The following is a 12725-nucleotide window of genomic DNA, read 5'->3' as shown; positions in this document are numbered from 1 at the left end:
CCATTTTTAAACAGAAAAAAAACACTTCTAAGTAGAAATTCCCTCAACTTTTTTGTGAGTAAGATTATACCATTGTCCTCAGAAAGAAAATAATCCCTGTACATACTGGACAAGGAAACCCCTGTTAAAATCCTTGTTTAAACTATAGTTGACAGCATGGTTTTAACCACAAGTAAAACCACAAATCTTGCAAACACACATATAAAGTTAAACATGTGTGTAAGTGCTGGATGATCAGGGGCATTGCACAGTCCCTGTCTGCTCCTTATACACCTGTCTGTTCCTATCAATGGCAGTTGCATATGTGGATTTACAACTTTTAAAGCTTAGAATACATACTGTATTTAAACAGTTATTTTTGAAAAATGTACATACATGCATGTATATTGCAAAGAAAATAAACTGTCCAATAAAGCAGTAAATTCAATGCATTAAAAATTGCATGACATACCTCAGAGAAACATCTCTTGAGCGAATCTGGGATTTTTCCATCAACAATATGAAGCATCCGCTCCATCTCTTCACGGACAACATAACTCCCAGATTCATTGGAAAAGAGACTGAAAATGTCTAGGTAAGAAGAGAGATTAAAATAAATGGAATACAAAAGTTGTGCTAATTTTGCAGTTAAGCTTTCAAAAATTCCGTTTAAACCTGCCTCAGAGTGCCAATAACTGTAAGGTAATCAAAGCACAAGAGTCATTAGGCTCATTCCACCAAGCTCTGATATTGCTCAATAAGGGGTTAACAAATATTTCCTTCGTGTATACGATTACCTGCTAGCCAAAGGAAAACCAAATACTGTAGAATCAAATTAAGAGGAAGACAAATTAACAAAACTTATTATGCAGATGGTTTAGATTAATGAAAATTTTTCAGAAAGAACTGAGACCTTAACTCTTTCTCACTCTTCCTTACAGAATATCCTCAACAGCCTTTCAACAAGATCCAGACACACTTGGGTGTTCACTATGTAATGTCAGATCATTTCTCTTTTGTTAAGTGCTGTAAACATAAAAATCCTGAATGTATATTGAGATCTGTATAGTTAAAAAAAATTCTCAGTGTTGATTAACTTGTGCTCTGAGTTACATATAAAAATCAAGATCTACATAGTAAAAACCTCAACTTAATCTCTGCTTTATAAAAGCATGTTCTACATATGTTATATTCTATGCGCCTTGTTACTCACATTTTGCTTTCTCTTCATCTCTGCCTCTTGTAAGTAGGACTAATCCCACAATCAGGTTATTGAAATGTAGCCCTTTGGATGTTCCCCCAAATGAACAGTAAATGACCTAGAAGTAACGAAACAAAAACAGTTAGTTTCATTCTTTAAATTATGGAAGGGAGACAAAGTGTGAGGATGAAAAAAATAAAAGCAACAAGCTGTGTTTGGGTCCTGGTTTTTGTTTTAGGCTAGTCACCTTCTAGAAGCTTTTCCTTGGTAGTCACATTAGGTTTGCTGTTGTTTCCTATCTCCTATTCTCAATGCCTATAAAAGGGTCTTTCCAAGATATCTTAAATAGTTCATCAGGGAAATAACATCCGCAAGAGTAGATTGAGAGCAAGTCATAGGAATAACAGAAAGATTACTGAATACAAACATTTTTTTCCCCTCTCTTTAAACTGAGAGTAAGTTATCTATTTCCCTCATATACAAGGCGAAACAGGAAACAATGCAGTCAATAATTCAGGCCTGTGGGAAGAGACTGCTGCCTGGATTGGGAGAGGAGTGTGTAAAACAGGAGTTGGAACTTGCTCCATGCTATCACCTATGGGGAGAGAAAGCACCGTGATTGTCCTGCCAAAGGAAATCAGGCACACCCACAGTTAGGGCACACTCTATAACCAATGTGCTCCATAGGAGCTGAAGGCCACCACAATAGAAAAGAAGAAGCAGGCGGACCGCAGTACACAGCTGTCTGAATGGGTAACTTGGCTGGGTCAGGGAAAGGTCCAAGTCTAGTAGCTGTTTGCTCTACCAACACAATCTGAAATACACAAAAGATAGCCCACTGTCAAGGACAGGACAGGTTTTATTATTTAGTGGTTGGGTGGCTGTATTAATTACTGATCACAAAAAATGGCTGTTTGAAAGCTCAGACATTTGGAATAGTAGCAGCAATCCCAACAGAAATAGATTAGTGGACAGAACGCAGGCAAGAAGATTCATGGTACAAACGAAATGCAGTTTATTCCAAGGTTCAACAGTTTATCACATGGCTGCAAAAATAAGGGAGTTTATTCCATGGATATCCTTCTACATATGTAGTACATACAGGCATTTAGTTTAGCTACACCAGTCACATGAAAATCTATTCAGTAATTGATTTTGTAGAAATGTTTGTGGAAGTCACTGGAACTGAAGATTTCATTTGAAGGGAGCTATGCCAATTCGATACAGAAGTGGCTTACATTTAAGTTTCATAAGGAAACACTATTTACCAATGAAGTGGTCAGTAGCAGGGCTGAAGCATTTGCCTTTTATACAGTAGACCAATTTATGCATTGCTCTGTAGCTAGCCAGCATATTTAAATACTGGTTGAATATTTATAGATGGGATATTTATGCAGGAAGTCACTTTAGGACAAGCAACAACTAATTTTAGTAACCAAGAATCACTAACAGGTTTATTCCAATATGTCACTTACTTCACCTTCCCTCTAACTTTACAAAAAAAAAAAGGAAAACCAGAAGAGATAAGCATGAAGTGTTTTCTATAAAATACACTTCCAGTTGTATGGTTCTTTAAGAACACCTCCTGATTTAGAATGCTCACTAACTACATTATCTACAAGCATCAGTACCTTACCACTAATAGGAACAGAAATCTATGTTAGGGTAGGTCTACACTACCCGGTAGTTTGGCGGCAAGCAAATCGAACTTCTTGGTTCGACTTATTGCGTCTTGTCTGAACGAGATAAATCGAACCCGGAAGTGCTCGCCGTCGACTGCGGTACTCCAGCTCGGCGAGAGGAGTACCGTGGAGTCGACGGGGGAGCCTGCCTGCCGCGTCTGGACCGAGGTAGGTTCGAACTAAGGTACTTCGAACTTCAACTACGTTATTCACGTAGCTGAAGTTGCGCACCTTAGTTCGAACTGGGGGGTTAGTGTAGACCTGCCCTTAGAAATTTAGAAATGAAAGCAGTCGGAGTTTAAGTTACACTCTCAAAGAGAAATTACTTTAAAACCTACATTTCTTCTCATTTGGTTTTCTTACAGATACTGCACTGTGCGACTAACCATAGACTCCGAAGTCTGGCTGATGGGGAAATATTACTGTCACTGACAACAGAACAAATGATGTTGTGCTGAGCATGGTTTGGCTGGCAGACCGGGTTCAGCAGCAACTGCCTTAAGTTTTCCTTTACTCTGCAAGAGTCAGTTATTTCAAAGAGAACCATATTTGACAGTGCTAAAGCAATCAACATTACAGTTTAGCAGGTGTTACCTTCTATTAATATTTTACTACTCTTAAATAGCACATTTTTAGCTCATCGGCAATACGTATTTTCAGTAAACAACTTCAGAAACTGAATTAAATGCAAATGTTACTTCAAATGTGCACAAACAGCTATCGCAGACTTCAGTGGGAGCCATTAATGCACTCCTTAAGTCAGAATTTTGCATAATAGCATCAGAATATATATCAGAAATCAATGGGGCTAAAAAATGTATGTAGAAATATCCTGTGTTTTGTACAGTACCATTAACACAGCAGTGTGAATTGTTACACTCATCCATTTCCTCCCCAAAATGGACAGTCTGTTATGCACCTCAAGCATGTGAAGCTCAAGAAGAGGTACAAGTGACCATATAAAAATAATTTTGGCTCAAAGCTGTATCATAGCCAGGTTCAATGACAACAGATTTAGGAGCAAGAAGAGCATTTGTTTGATGCTAGGATGGAGGTTCCCAATAAATAAAACTGAAGAAAATTTGGGGGGCAGGGGCATTCCCCTGCTCTCAGTGACTGATGTGGATTTATGCCCTCTAACTCTTGTGGGGAGATATTATAAAGTCATTAAGGAAAAGAAATTGCTGTTCCACCTCATGGAATGGCAGCTAGATTAGTCATGAGTTGCTTACACAGTCATTGACAAATTTCTGTAATGTTTATAGCACCAAGTGAGATGTTTGGAAAGATAATTTGACTGCATTTTATCTGAAATAGTTTCACTATAATTAGTAACTGCTGTAACAGCCCTTTCAAGTCTTGTCTACAGTAGATTTGTGGGAAGTCTCCCACTGCTGCCCTTCCACCAGTGACAGCAACACAGTGCTAGTCTAGACAAGGGACAAGTGATCACTTATGTTTATATCACCATGTTTTCTAGACTTACTCCAAATGAATTAGGTAATACGGTGCTAAAAGTGGTAGTATCTTGCCTCTGTTGGTACCATCATAATTACTACCAGCAGTAGATCTGCACCAGATAGATGTCCAGCAAAACCTACACATAGCCTTACACACTGTTAGATGAGTTCTATGCCACTCTCCATCATCAATTTATTCTTTTTAATGCTTTCCACTGAAGTAGTTTAAGATGCTCATAGGTATGTGAATTCAAATGATATTATAGTATAGATGGAGCACATTCTAAGGAAACCATTATGTAGAACCTGCAATTTCATTCCACTGCTTGCTGCATAATGCTACAAAAATAGATTAGCTTCCCAGAAGATGCTTGGATCATCTTCTTCTATTAATGCAGTTTAACCCATTTCCAAATGCTCCCCAGGGGGTACATTACGAAAGCTACATTTGTGCTTATTTGGATAAACTGATTGTAGATGCTCCATTCACCTTGTCAGAGTTTTAAATTCCACACTTCCTACTCTTAATCATTTTGATTCCATAAGAGGTCTTCAAGACTATACTGCATATGTAGGTCATCTACCTCTAACAGTGAAAGGAAATAATTCAGAGGGTTTAAAAATATGCTGTTAGCTCATCTGATCAGGTGAGAGCTATCGTAGCTTTCAAGTATTAATATCGTTACTTTCAAATGGAAAAAAAAAAAAACACACAAATTCTGGGTGCACCAGGAGCTATAAAAAACCCTGTCCCTCAAAAACAACAATCACAACTGAATTTTACAGGAACATCACTGTATCAAGTTAATAGCAAGGGGTTTTGTTGGTTTGTTTTTTAAATAAAAGGTAAGTAACTTTTGGATGGGAACCTACATGTAACAGCCAACCAGCAAAAGATGAGGAAAGTTGCAAGTTAAACTAATTAGATACATATATATTTATGCTTCTCTCAATTAAACCTCATTGAATTTATTTTGCTAAGACACTTTTCTAAATTGAAGAAAATCCACACAGGCAAGTTTAAGAAAGTCCAAACACTCCTTAAGCATGTAGATCATAAGGCCTTTTCATTCCTAAAACCCTGTAAGTAAATGTTGTCCATCTTAGACAAAGCATGCTCTTTACAATTCCAACATTATACTTTTCAGACCTGCTTCCAAAGAGAATTAGAAGCGGTACTCCTGGCAGAATTATGCAGGCTAGAATGTAAGAGGGAAGGTTCTTAGAAGAGATGGGGGGGGGGGGGGAGAAATCACATCTTCCCTTTCAGTATGTGTGGTAAAGGTCTTTCTTCGCCCGTGTGTCCTACACAAGGGAAGATAAATGGCAGCTGATATGCACCAACTCGGACAGATACTAAACAATAATTATGTGTAACAGGGCTGACCATAGTCACCTAAAACGACATCATATTAAGTGGTTCTGCTGTCTCATTTAGACACGTGGCTTGTCGCCTCACCCAGAAATAAGGGATGTGGGAGCGACTCTCTAAAAGAGATCCAAGGCGTGGACTGAGGAAGGAAAACTTATGAGCAACCCAGCCTCAGCAGACGGCTAATTTCTTCGTGATTAAAGACAAAACCTCAGGAAAGGAATGTAATTCTGACAGCACAGACTTACGGACTTTTCCAGAACTCGCTGGAAAAGGCACCTGCACAGTTAAAGTAGCTAATGTGGCTGTTGTAGGGATTACAATACTTATTATTGGAAGCCAAAAGTACTAAGATTTGGTAAACACCCCAGGAGGAGGCAATGGACAACTGTGTTGTTCTAGACCACTACCCAACGTATGATCCTATTGTAAAAGTGTAGAAAGACTGGAAGCAATGCTGTCCTAATGTATAAGCATTACAAATCTATACTGACAAAGGCCAAATTTTACAGACCTCTTTCAGTTTCCTTTTCTGCTCTCTTCACTCTTAACTCCATTAAGACTTTTTTTTAAGCTGATTCACTGATTAACAGTAAGGTAATGTGAGTGGACAAAATGGGAACAACATACAGTTTCATCTTTCTAAGATAAAACTCAGCACACCATCTGAAAAGAAGCTAACTGAGTTAATTACTGAAATTTTAATATTGTAAAGATCTACTCTAAGATATTTTTTAAAGCACTGAAACAAAAACTGAAATGACATCTGTGTACTGTATCTGGAATCCTCTGGTGTGACCTTCACAGTAAACAAGTATAACAGAATGTCCTAATGTCTATTATCCTGTAAAGTAATTTTGTTCTCTCCTTATTTATTTTTATGCATGTCAATGACATAAGGCATGTGTGGTAATGTACAGTATATTCTTCCTTTGCTACAAGACTCCTCAAAACACCATGTTGTCATGACCAAGTCAGCCCGACAAAAAGGCTTACTTGAAGTCATTTAGAAATTCGGTAATACACACCAATATTGGAAGAAGGATTTAATATGCACTTTGTGTATTGACTTTTTATGACGAAAGTTCAAATGATACATCAAAATATAGCACAGAAAACCCAGCAAGAAATGGACTGGTACACATTACAAAAAGGTAGCCTTGAAATGAGATGGCTATAATCATGACAAGACAAGAATAGAATAATATTTTGCCGGTGCCAACAAACTTTCATTACAGATTTTGTACATCCTGCCTTCATTCATAGAGTGTACGCATGAATGTACAAATTGAAAAATCCAGTAACTCTTTGCCAATTGTTTGTGTAAGCAGCTATGTAACTTCCATGCTGCACTTCACAATCTTACCCTTAAGGCTACTAGCCTATATTATCAGTTGTACAACTGAATTCTGAAAACCTCTTACGGCTTTTGTTGTACAAATGCTATTTTGTGGAAGACTGGAATCGAATTTTTAAATCTTAGTCTGATAATATAGTACTAGTATAGTAACTATTTGTGCAAAGTGTTATATATAGTAAATTGAGACACAAATGTCCATTATTTCTATTATCTTTCTGTTTTACGAGTTAATAGAAGATTTCATTTAATGCGTTGTATAGCTACATCTACTTTCTCCCTTGATAGAAAGACAGGACAAAATTAGGCTTTTCTTTTAAAAAAGCCAGAATTAAAAATTATGGAGGAATTTTAAAAGGGGATGCTTTCTTTGTAACTGATTAAAATGTGCAGGTAAAGAATAGCTACAAAATGGAAAAAATTCAATAAGCCCTAAAAACAACTAGTCTGTCAAAATCCAGAAACCTTGTTCCTCAAAAATGACAGTGTCCTTAGTTCTTAATTTACCTATAGAGTTCATAAGGCACAGACATAGAGGACTCTCCGTAATATTACAAGGGTAACGAAAAATGTTCCTTCTGGTGTCATTAAAATAAAGAACACAACTCACAATAAATGTGTGGAAGTTAACTAGGAAGGAGTTTCCAAATGGTTCAGGAACTCTGACAGAGCCCCCAAACATTAGCAAATAAGTGACATATTCCAACTATAAAAATCTTTTCACACGATATCTATGCACTATATCTCACAAATAATTATTGAATACAACAATTGAAGTTTCTAGACTAAGCTGTTTGGGGAGATATTTAATTAAAGAAGTTAGAATTTTCAAAACATGGACACCCATTAGTTCCAAGTTCTAACGCCTTGTATATTTCATCTGAAAAGATTTCTATCAAATTTCTCTACTCAGACACAAATTAACAGTTTTCAGGTATCTAAAAGGATGGGGTGTCATAAGGAGGAGGGAGAAAACTTGTTCATCTTAGCCCCCAAGGATAGAACAAGAAGCAATGGGCTTAAACTGCAGCAAGGGAGGTTTAGGTTGGACATTAGGAAAAAGTTCCTAACTGTCAGGGTGGGTAAACACTGGAATAAATTGCCTAGGGAGGTTGTGGAATCTCCATCTCTGGAGATATTTAAGAGTAGGTTAGATAAATGTCTATCAGGGATAGTCTAGACAGTATTTGGACCTGCCATGAGGGCAGGGGACCTCTCAAGGTCCGTTCTAGTCCTAGAATCTATGAATCTATGAAATTTTCAAAGAGAGTACTTGGAGAAAGTGAGAGATCAATCAAAACCTAGCCACAAATTTAACTACAATGAAGGGATTGTAATCACTCCATAATAAGAACTGCTTACAGTGCTACTCATGGTTTGTAGATCTGACTAAAAGGCGAGGCTATTACTTAAGGCACCTCTAATAAAGAAGATCTAAAGTGCTGACCTCAACGGAAGTTTGGATTTTTTGTTTTGATTTTTAGAACCATTTTTCTTGCCTAAAGTCATCAAAATGAAAGTTAGACTTCACATCTGGTCTAGCAACAATTCACTTGTTTCCCCCCTGCCCCCCTCCCATTTAGTTTTCTGCCTCTAGGAATACTGTTTCCCTCACCCCATAATAAGAAGTGATGAAGAATAAAACTTACTATTGGACACAATGGGCAAAATTCAGCTCTGGTGTAATTAGGTCCAACTCCATTGAAGCCAGAGGGTTTGTGCCAAATTCAGTCCAATTGTAACTTACAGCATCATTTTGGTTTTAACTTTTCCTTCTTTCCCTGTATATCATCACTATTGTTTTCACATTACACAATAAGGAAATTTGTTTTTCCATTCCAATTTTATTCCATTATGCACTGAGCACCTGATCAGAGACAGAGGAATTGACAAAGCACAATTGAAAGTGGAGAACTTAAGAAATACATGGCTGGAAAGGAAAAGGCACTAAAAGAATTTCCTGTGAGACCAAGTCTTTACGTTAATCAGGGCAGGAGCAAATCACATTCTATGTCTGGAGGCAAGAGGCACATACCTGGGCCATGATCTTTTATCATCCCTCCATCTTTTTTCCAGTGTAAAACACAGTTTTAAAAGTGTTGTAAAAAAATAAAGCACATCACTACTCATTTAAAAAGTAGAGAGAAAAAACAATGCCAACATACTGAAACGGCAAAATTGATGCCTTCACTGTAGAATCTCTGATTTATAAGACAGTCAGTGTACTTAAGATAACTTCATGTGCAGAGACTATCATATCTCTAAGGAGAGGAGGTGCGCAGTTTCCAACTTGCTTAACTAAAACCAAGCCTAGCAGACAAAAATACCAAGGTCTTCCAGCTGGAGCGGAAGAACTTAAATAAAATGACAAATTTCACAATGAAACAGACGTTAATACAATACTGCACATCGGGAGAAACAAACATTGTTAACGGCGGGGAAACAGTGGAGCCATGCCCAGGTCCTCAGACTAGAACTGTACACACCTACGCTCTGATTTAGATTTAGAATGGATTTCTGGGCGGTAATCTATTTTTAAAGATTAAAAGATATGAATGGCTCTTAATACCTATGTATAGAACTTAAACAGCCCTTATTTGCAATGATTTTAAAAGATGGGATTGAATGTAAGAGAGATGAAACCAACGGTTACTGAGTTACAGGACAGTGATGTGACGAAGACCTGATATCAGCACAATATAGGAATTTTGTTTAATTTCAGAGGGCCTTAAATCATTTAACTCATACTGAGGTTGGAATGCCACAGGTGGTCGGTGTCCCCCAAATCTTCAAGGCTTGCCTGGGGATTTAGCTTTCCAACTTATTACCATCAACGGAAGTTACACAGCCAACACCCCAATGAAATCTCTGAAAACAAAGCAAATTAAAGCTCAGGAACCACAATAAATGTCTTTACAGAAGAAAATCCACCTAACGACGTGTACACTCAGGTGGTGATCATTTTTATCTTTGGTTAAGTGGATACCACCCCTATGCTCCTATTTGTTTTATATAAATTACTAGAAAGTGCTTTGAGTGTTACTCAGAAATGTAAGAAAAATCACATGCTGGTCACACTTTTTATGAACTATACAATATGTGTATCCCATTTTGAGAGGCTTGGTTTCCTCATCCTGCACTTAACCACTAAATATTTATAAGTCCCAGACATTAGCTTAAGTAGACTATGAAAAAAAGATAGAGTGGCATATAACATCTTTTCCAGTCCCATTAGTTATACTTTGTAATGAAAACATGTGAAACAGCAGACAAAGGATTAGCAAACAAGACCTAGCTCAATCCTCTCCAATAAAGTCTAATTTCTAAATTATTTCCAAGTCTCTCCATATTAAAAGCCACCGTCGGGTATTTCCTTCCTTTTTCATTGAATTCTGCATATCCTTTCCACTTCAGGCCAAATTAGACTCACTAATGCACCTCTATCTTTTCTTCAATATATAAACAATTAGAAGTTAAGACATTTGTGACAGAGAACCCCTTTGGACTAATCAACATCACTCCTAGATTAGCCACAGGGCTTGCTACAGAGGGCTACTTTGTGGAACCTCTGGCCCCTGCGGGCCAAGAGAAAGGAGACCGAGGTCAAGTCTACACTACAAACTTACTTTGGTATGACTATGTCACTCAGGGGGGTGAAAAATCCCCCCAGTGTAGACGGAAGGGCTTTTCCCATCACCATAAATACAGCCTCTCACAAAGATGGATTAACTGCACCGACGGGAGTTCTCCCATAGGCATAGCAGCATTTTCATCCAAGCACTGCAGTTGCGCTGCTGCAGCATTTTAAGTGTAGACCTTCCCTCTACCAAGTAATCAAACCTGAGTTGGTGTAAGTATTTGGGCCAATAAGAAATCCCCAAACCTTTTAACTTTCATGAGACCCTTCATGGATAAGAACACATTGTTGGACTGGCCTGAAGTCGGCCCAATAAGCTCTTGCTTTAACTGAGAATTTTTTCACTTCAGGGTCCCAGAAGCAAAGACAAGGTTTTCATCTCGAGGACAAAAGACCAAAAACATCAAGACACTTGATCACGGCCTTGGATAGACCAAGAGACTATGGACACTTGACCAGAGCTCAGAGAGTACTATTAACGGCAATAATTCAGGCACGTGAGACTTCCAAATATCTTGAAAGTAGAACTGTGCTTTGGTGAACTAATTCTGAGTACAGCCCCATGACCACATTACTCATCTAGAGTCTTTCCTCCCAGTCAGACCAGAGCTGAAGAGATGTGGGAAGTCAATGCTTAGAAAACCCCAGGAGCCCGTCACTGTCTAGTGATGCTGCAAGGGCTCTGTAGTAACTAATAACATGAAATAAAGCAGATGAGTTAATCTGGTTATGTATTTACACAAATACAACTGTTAGTGTTTCCATTTTTACATTTTAGATTTTTTTTTTTTTTTTTTTTATTTTATCAGTGTCAATGGTTGGGAAAAATATACAACAATTATTTCCTAACTAGCCCCAGGCTCCCAAGATACTGCTGACAACAGCCACGTTGCAACTAAATTCAAAGCTAAACATAGTGTTTAACATAGTGTAACAGACAGAGACATGTGGAGACAAGAAATAGGAGAATCTAAAGTGTGTGCTTCGCCCTGGTCTCACCTGCAGGGGTGAATAATGATCAGGACTTAGGAAACCTTCAGAGGATGATCATGTCCCCAACTGAAGAGAAAGATGAAGACTGTGGGAGACAGCCCAAGCATGCTTTTTCCACAAAGGTAGTCCTTGAATAAAAGCATTTTTTATTTCATGTGTAGAGGTTTGAAGTAAACAGGAGATGTTTAACCAAAAGGTATTATTCAGAAGAAATACTGAGTTAAAGATTACAACTCGAACTTTACAGTATTATTTTTTATATCCTGGATACATGTTTAGTGTTTTTGAAAGACGTTAATGAGCAGCCTGGAAACTGAAAGTTAACTAGACAGTTAGAGCACGGACAGCAGCATGAACCCCAGCAATCTCTCTCATCCCTCAGAGTAACTGTCCATAAGGGGTGATCATTTAATCTACAATCATTCAATTTATGGCTTCTCTGATGAGATTATCGCAAGGTTGCCAATTTGTACCAAGTAGAGACCAAAACACTTATTTTACACAGATCACAAGTTCCCAAACTTTATTGGCTCATGGACCACCACCTTAAAAAAAAATAAGTTGTGACGTAAATGGATTCAACGTAAATTCACATCCCTCCAGTGGCAAACACATCACAATTTGGGAATTCCTGACACAGACAGGCAATGGTCCTTATTAATCTTCTTTGACAATCTCCAAAAGTCTGATATTGTGTAATGAGTTTCACGTAGCTTATCTTCCACCACAGTCGCAAAAGATTGCTATGCTATGCAGAAGACCAAGATTCTCAAGTTATGCTCTATTACATTTTGTGATATACCCATTCTCCTGCTTTCCAGGCTGGCAATGATCGGTAGGATTATGACAACAAGCATGATCCATGGGCAACAAACTGGCCACGCCACTTTTCATTCCTGCCCTTTTGTGAAGCAAAAATAGGACCAGCTTCAAGAACACAGATAGGGACAGAAGGGAAAATTATTTGAGGAGGAAGAGAGAAACAGCACCAAAGTGAGGAACAGAAGATAAGAGCAAAAAGTAATGAACAATGTCAGTGTGTAA

At 38.0% G+C, this 12725-nt stretch overlaps 1 protein-coding gene across 4 annotated transcripts in view; it reads right to left on the bottom strand.

The window, feature by feature from the left end:
* The window catches only part of USP32 (ubiquitin specific peptidase 32), a 119942-nt gene that overhangs the window by 94614 nt on the left and 12603 nt on the right, over positions 1–12725 (bottom strand). For all 4 annotated transcript variants that reach the window (XM_034752196.1, XM_034752197.1, XM_034752199.1 and 1 more), the window contains exons 2-3: positions 1193–1298; positions 452–570 (exon numbers count right to left, since the gene is read on the bottom strand). In XM_034752196.1, coding sequence (XP_034608087.1) covers positions 452–570; positions 1193–1298 — 225 coding nt within the window. The remainder of the gene's footprint in view (positions 1–451; positions 571–1192; positions 1299–12725) is intronic.

Source organism: Trachemys scripta, chromosome 18, assembly GCF_013100865.1.
Source record: "Trachemys scripta elegans isolate TJP31775 chromosome 18, CAS_Tse_1.0, whole genome shotgun sequence".
NCBI classification, from domain to species: domain Eukaryota; kingdom Metazoa; phylum Chordata; order Testudines; family Emydidae; genus Trachemys; species Trachemys scripta.
This window is presented reverse-complemented; position numbering and strand designations above follow the sequence as displayed.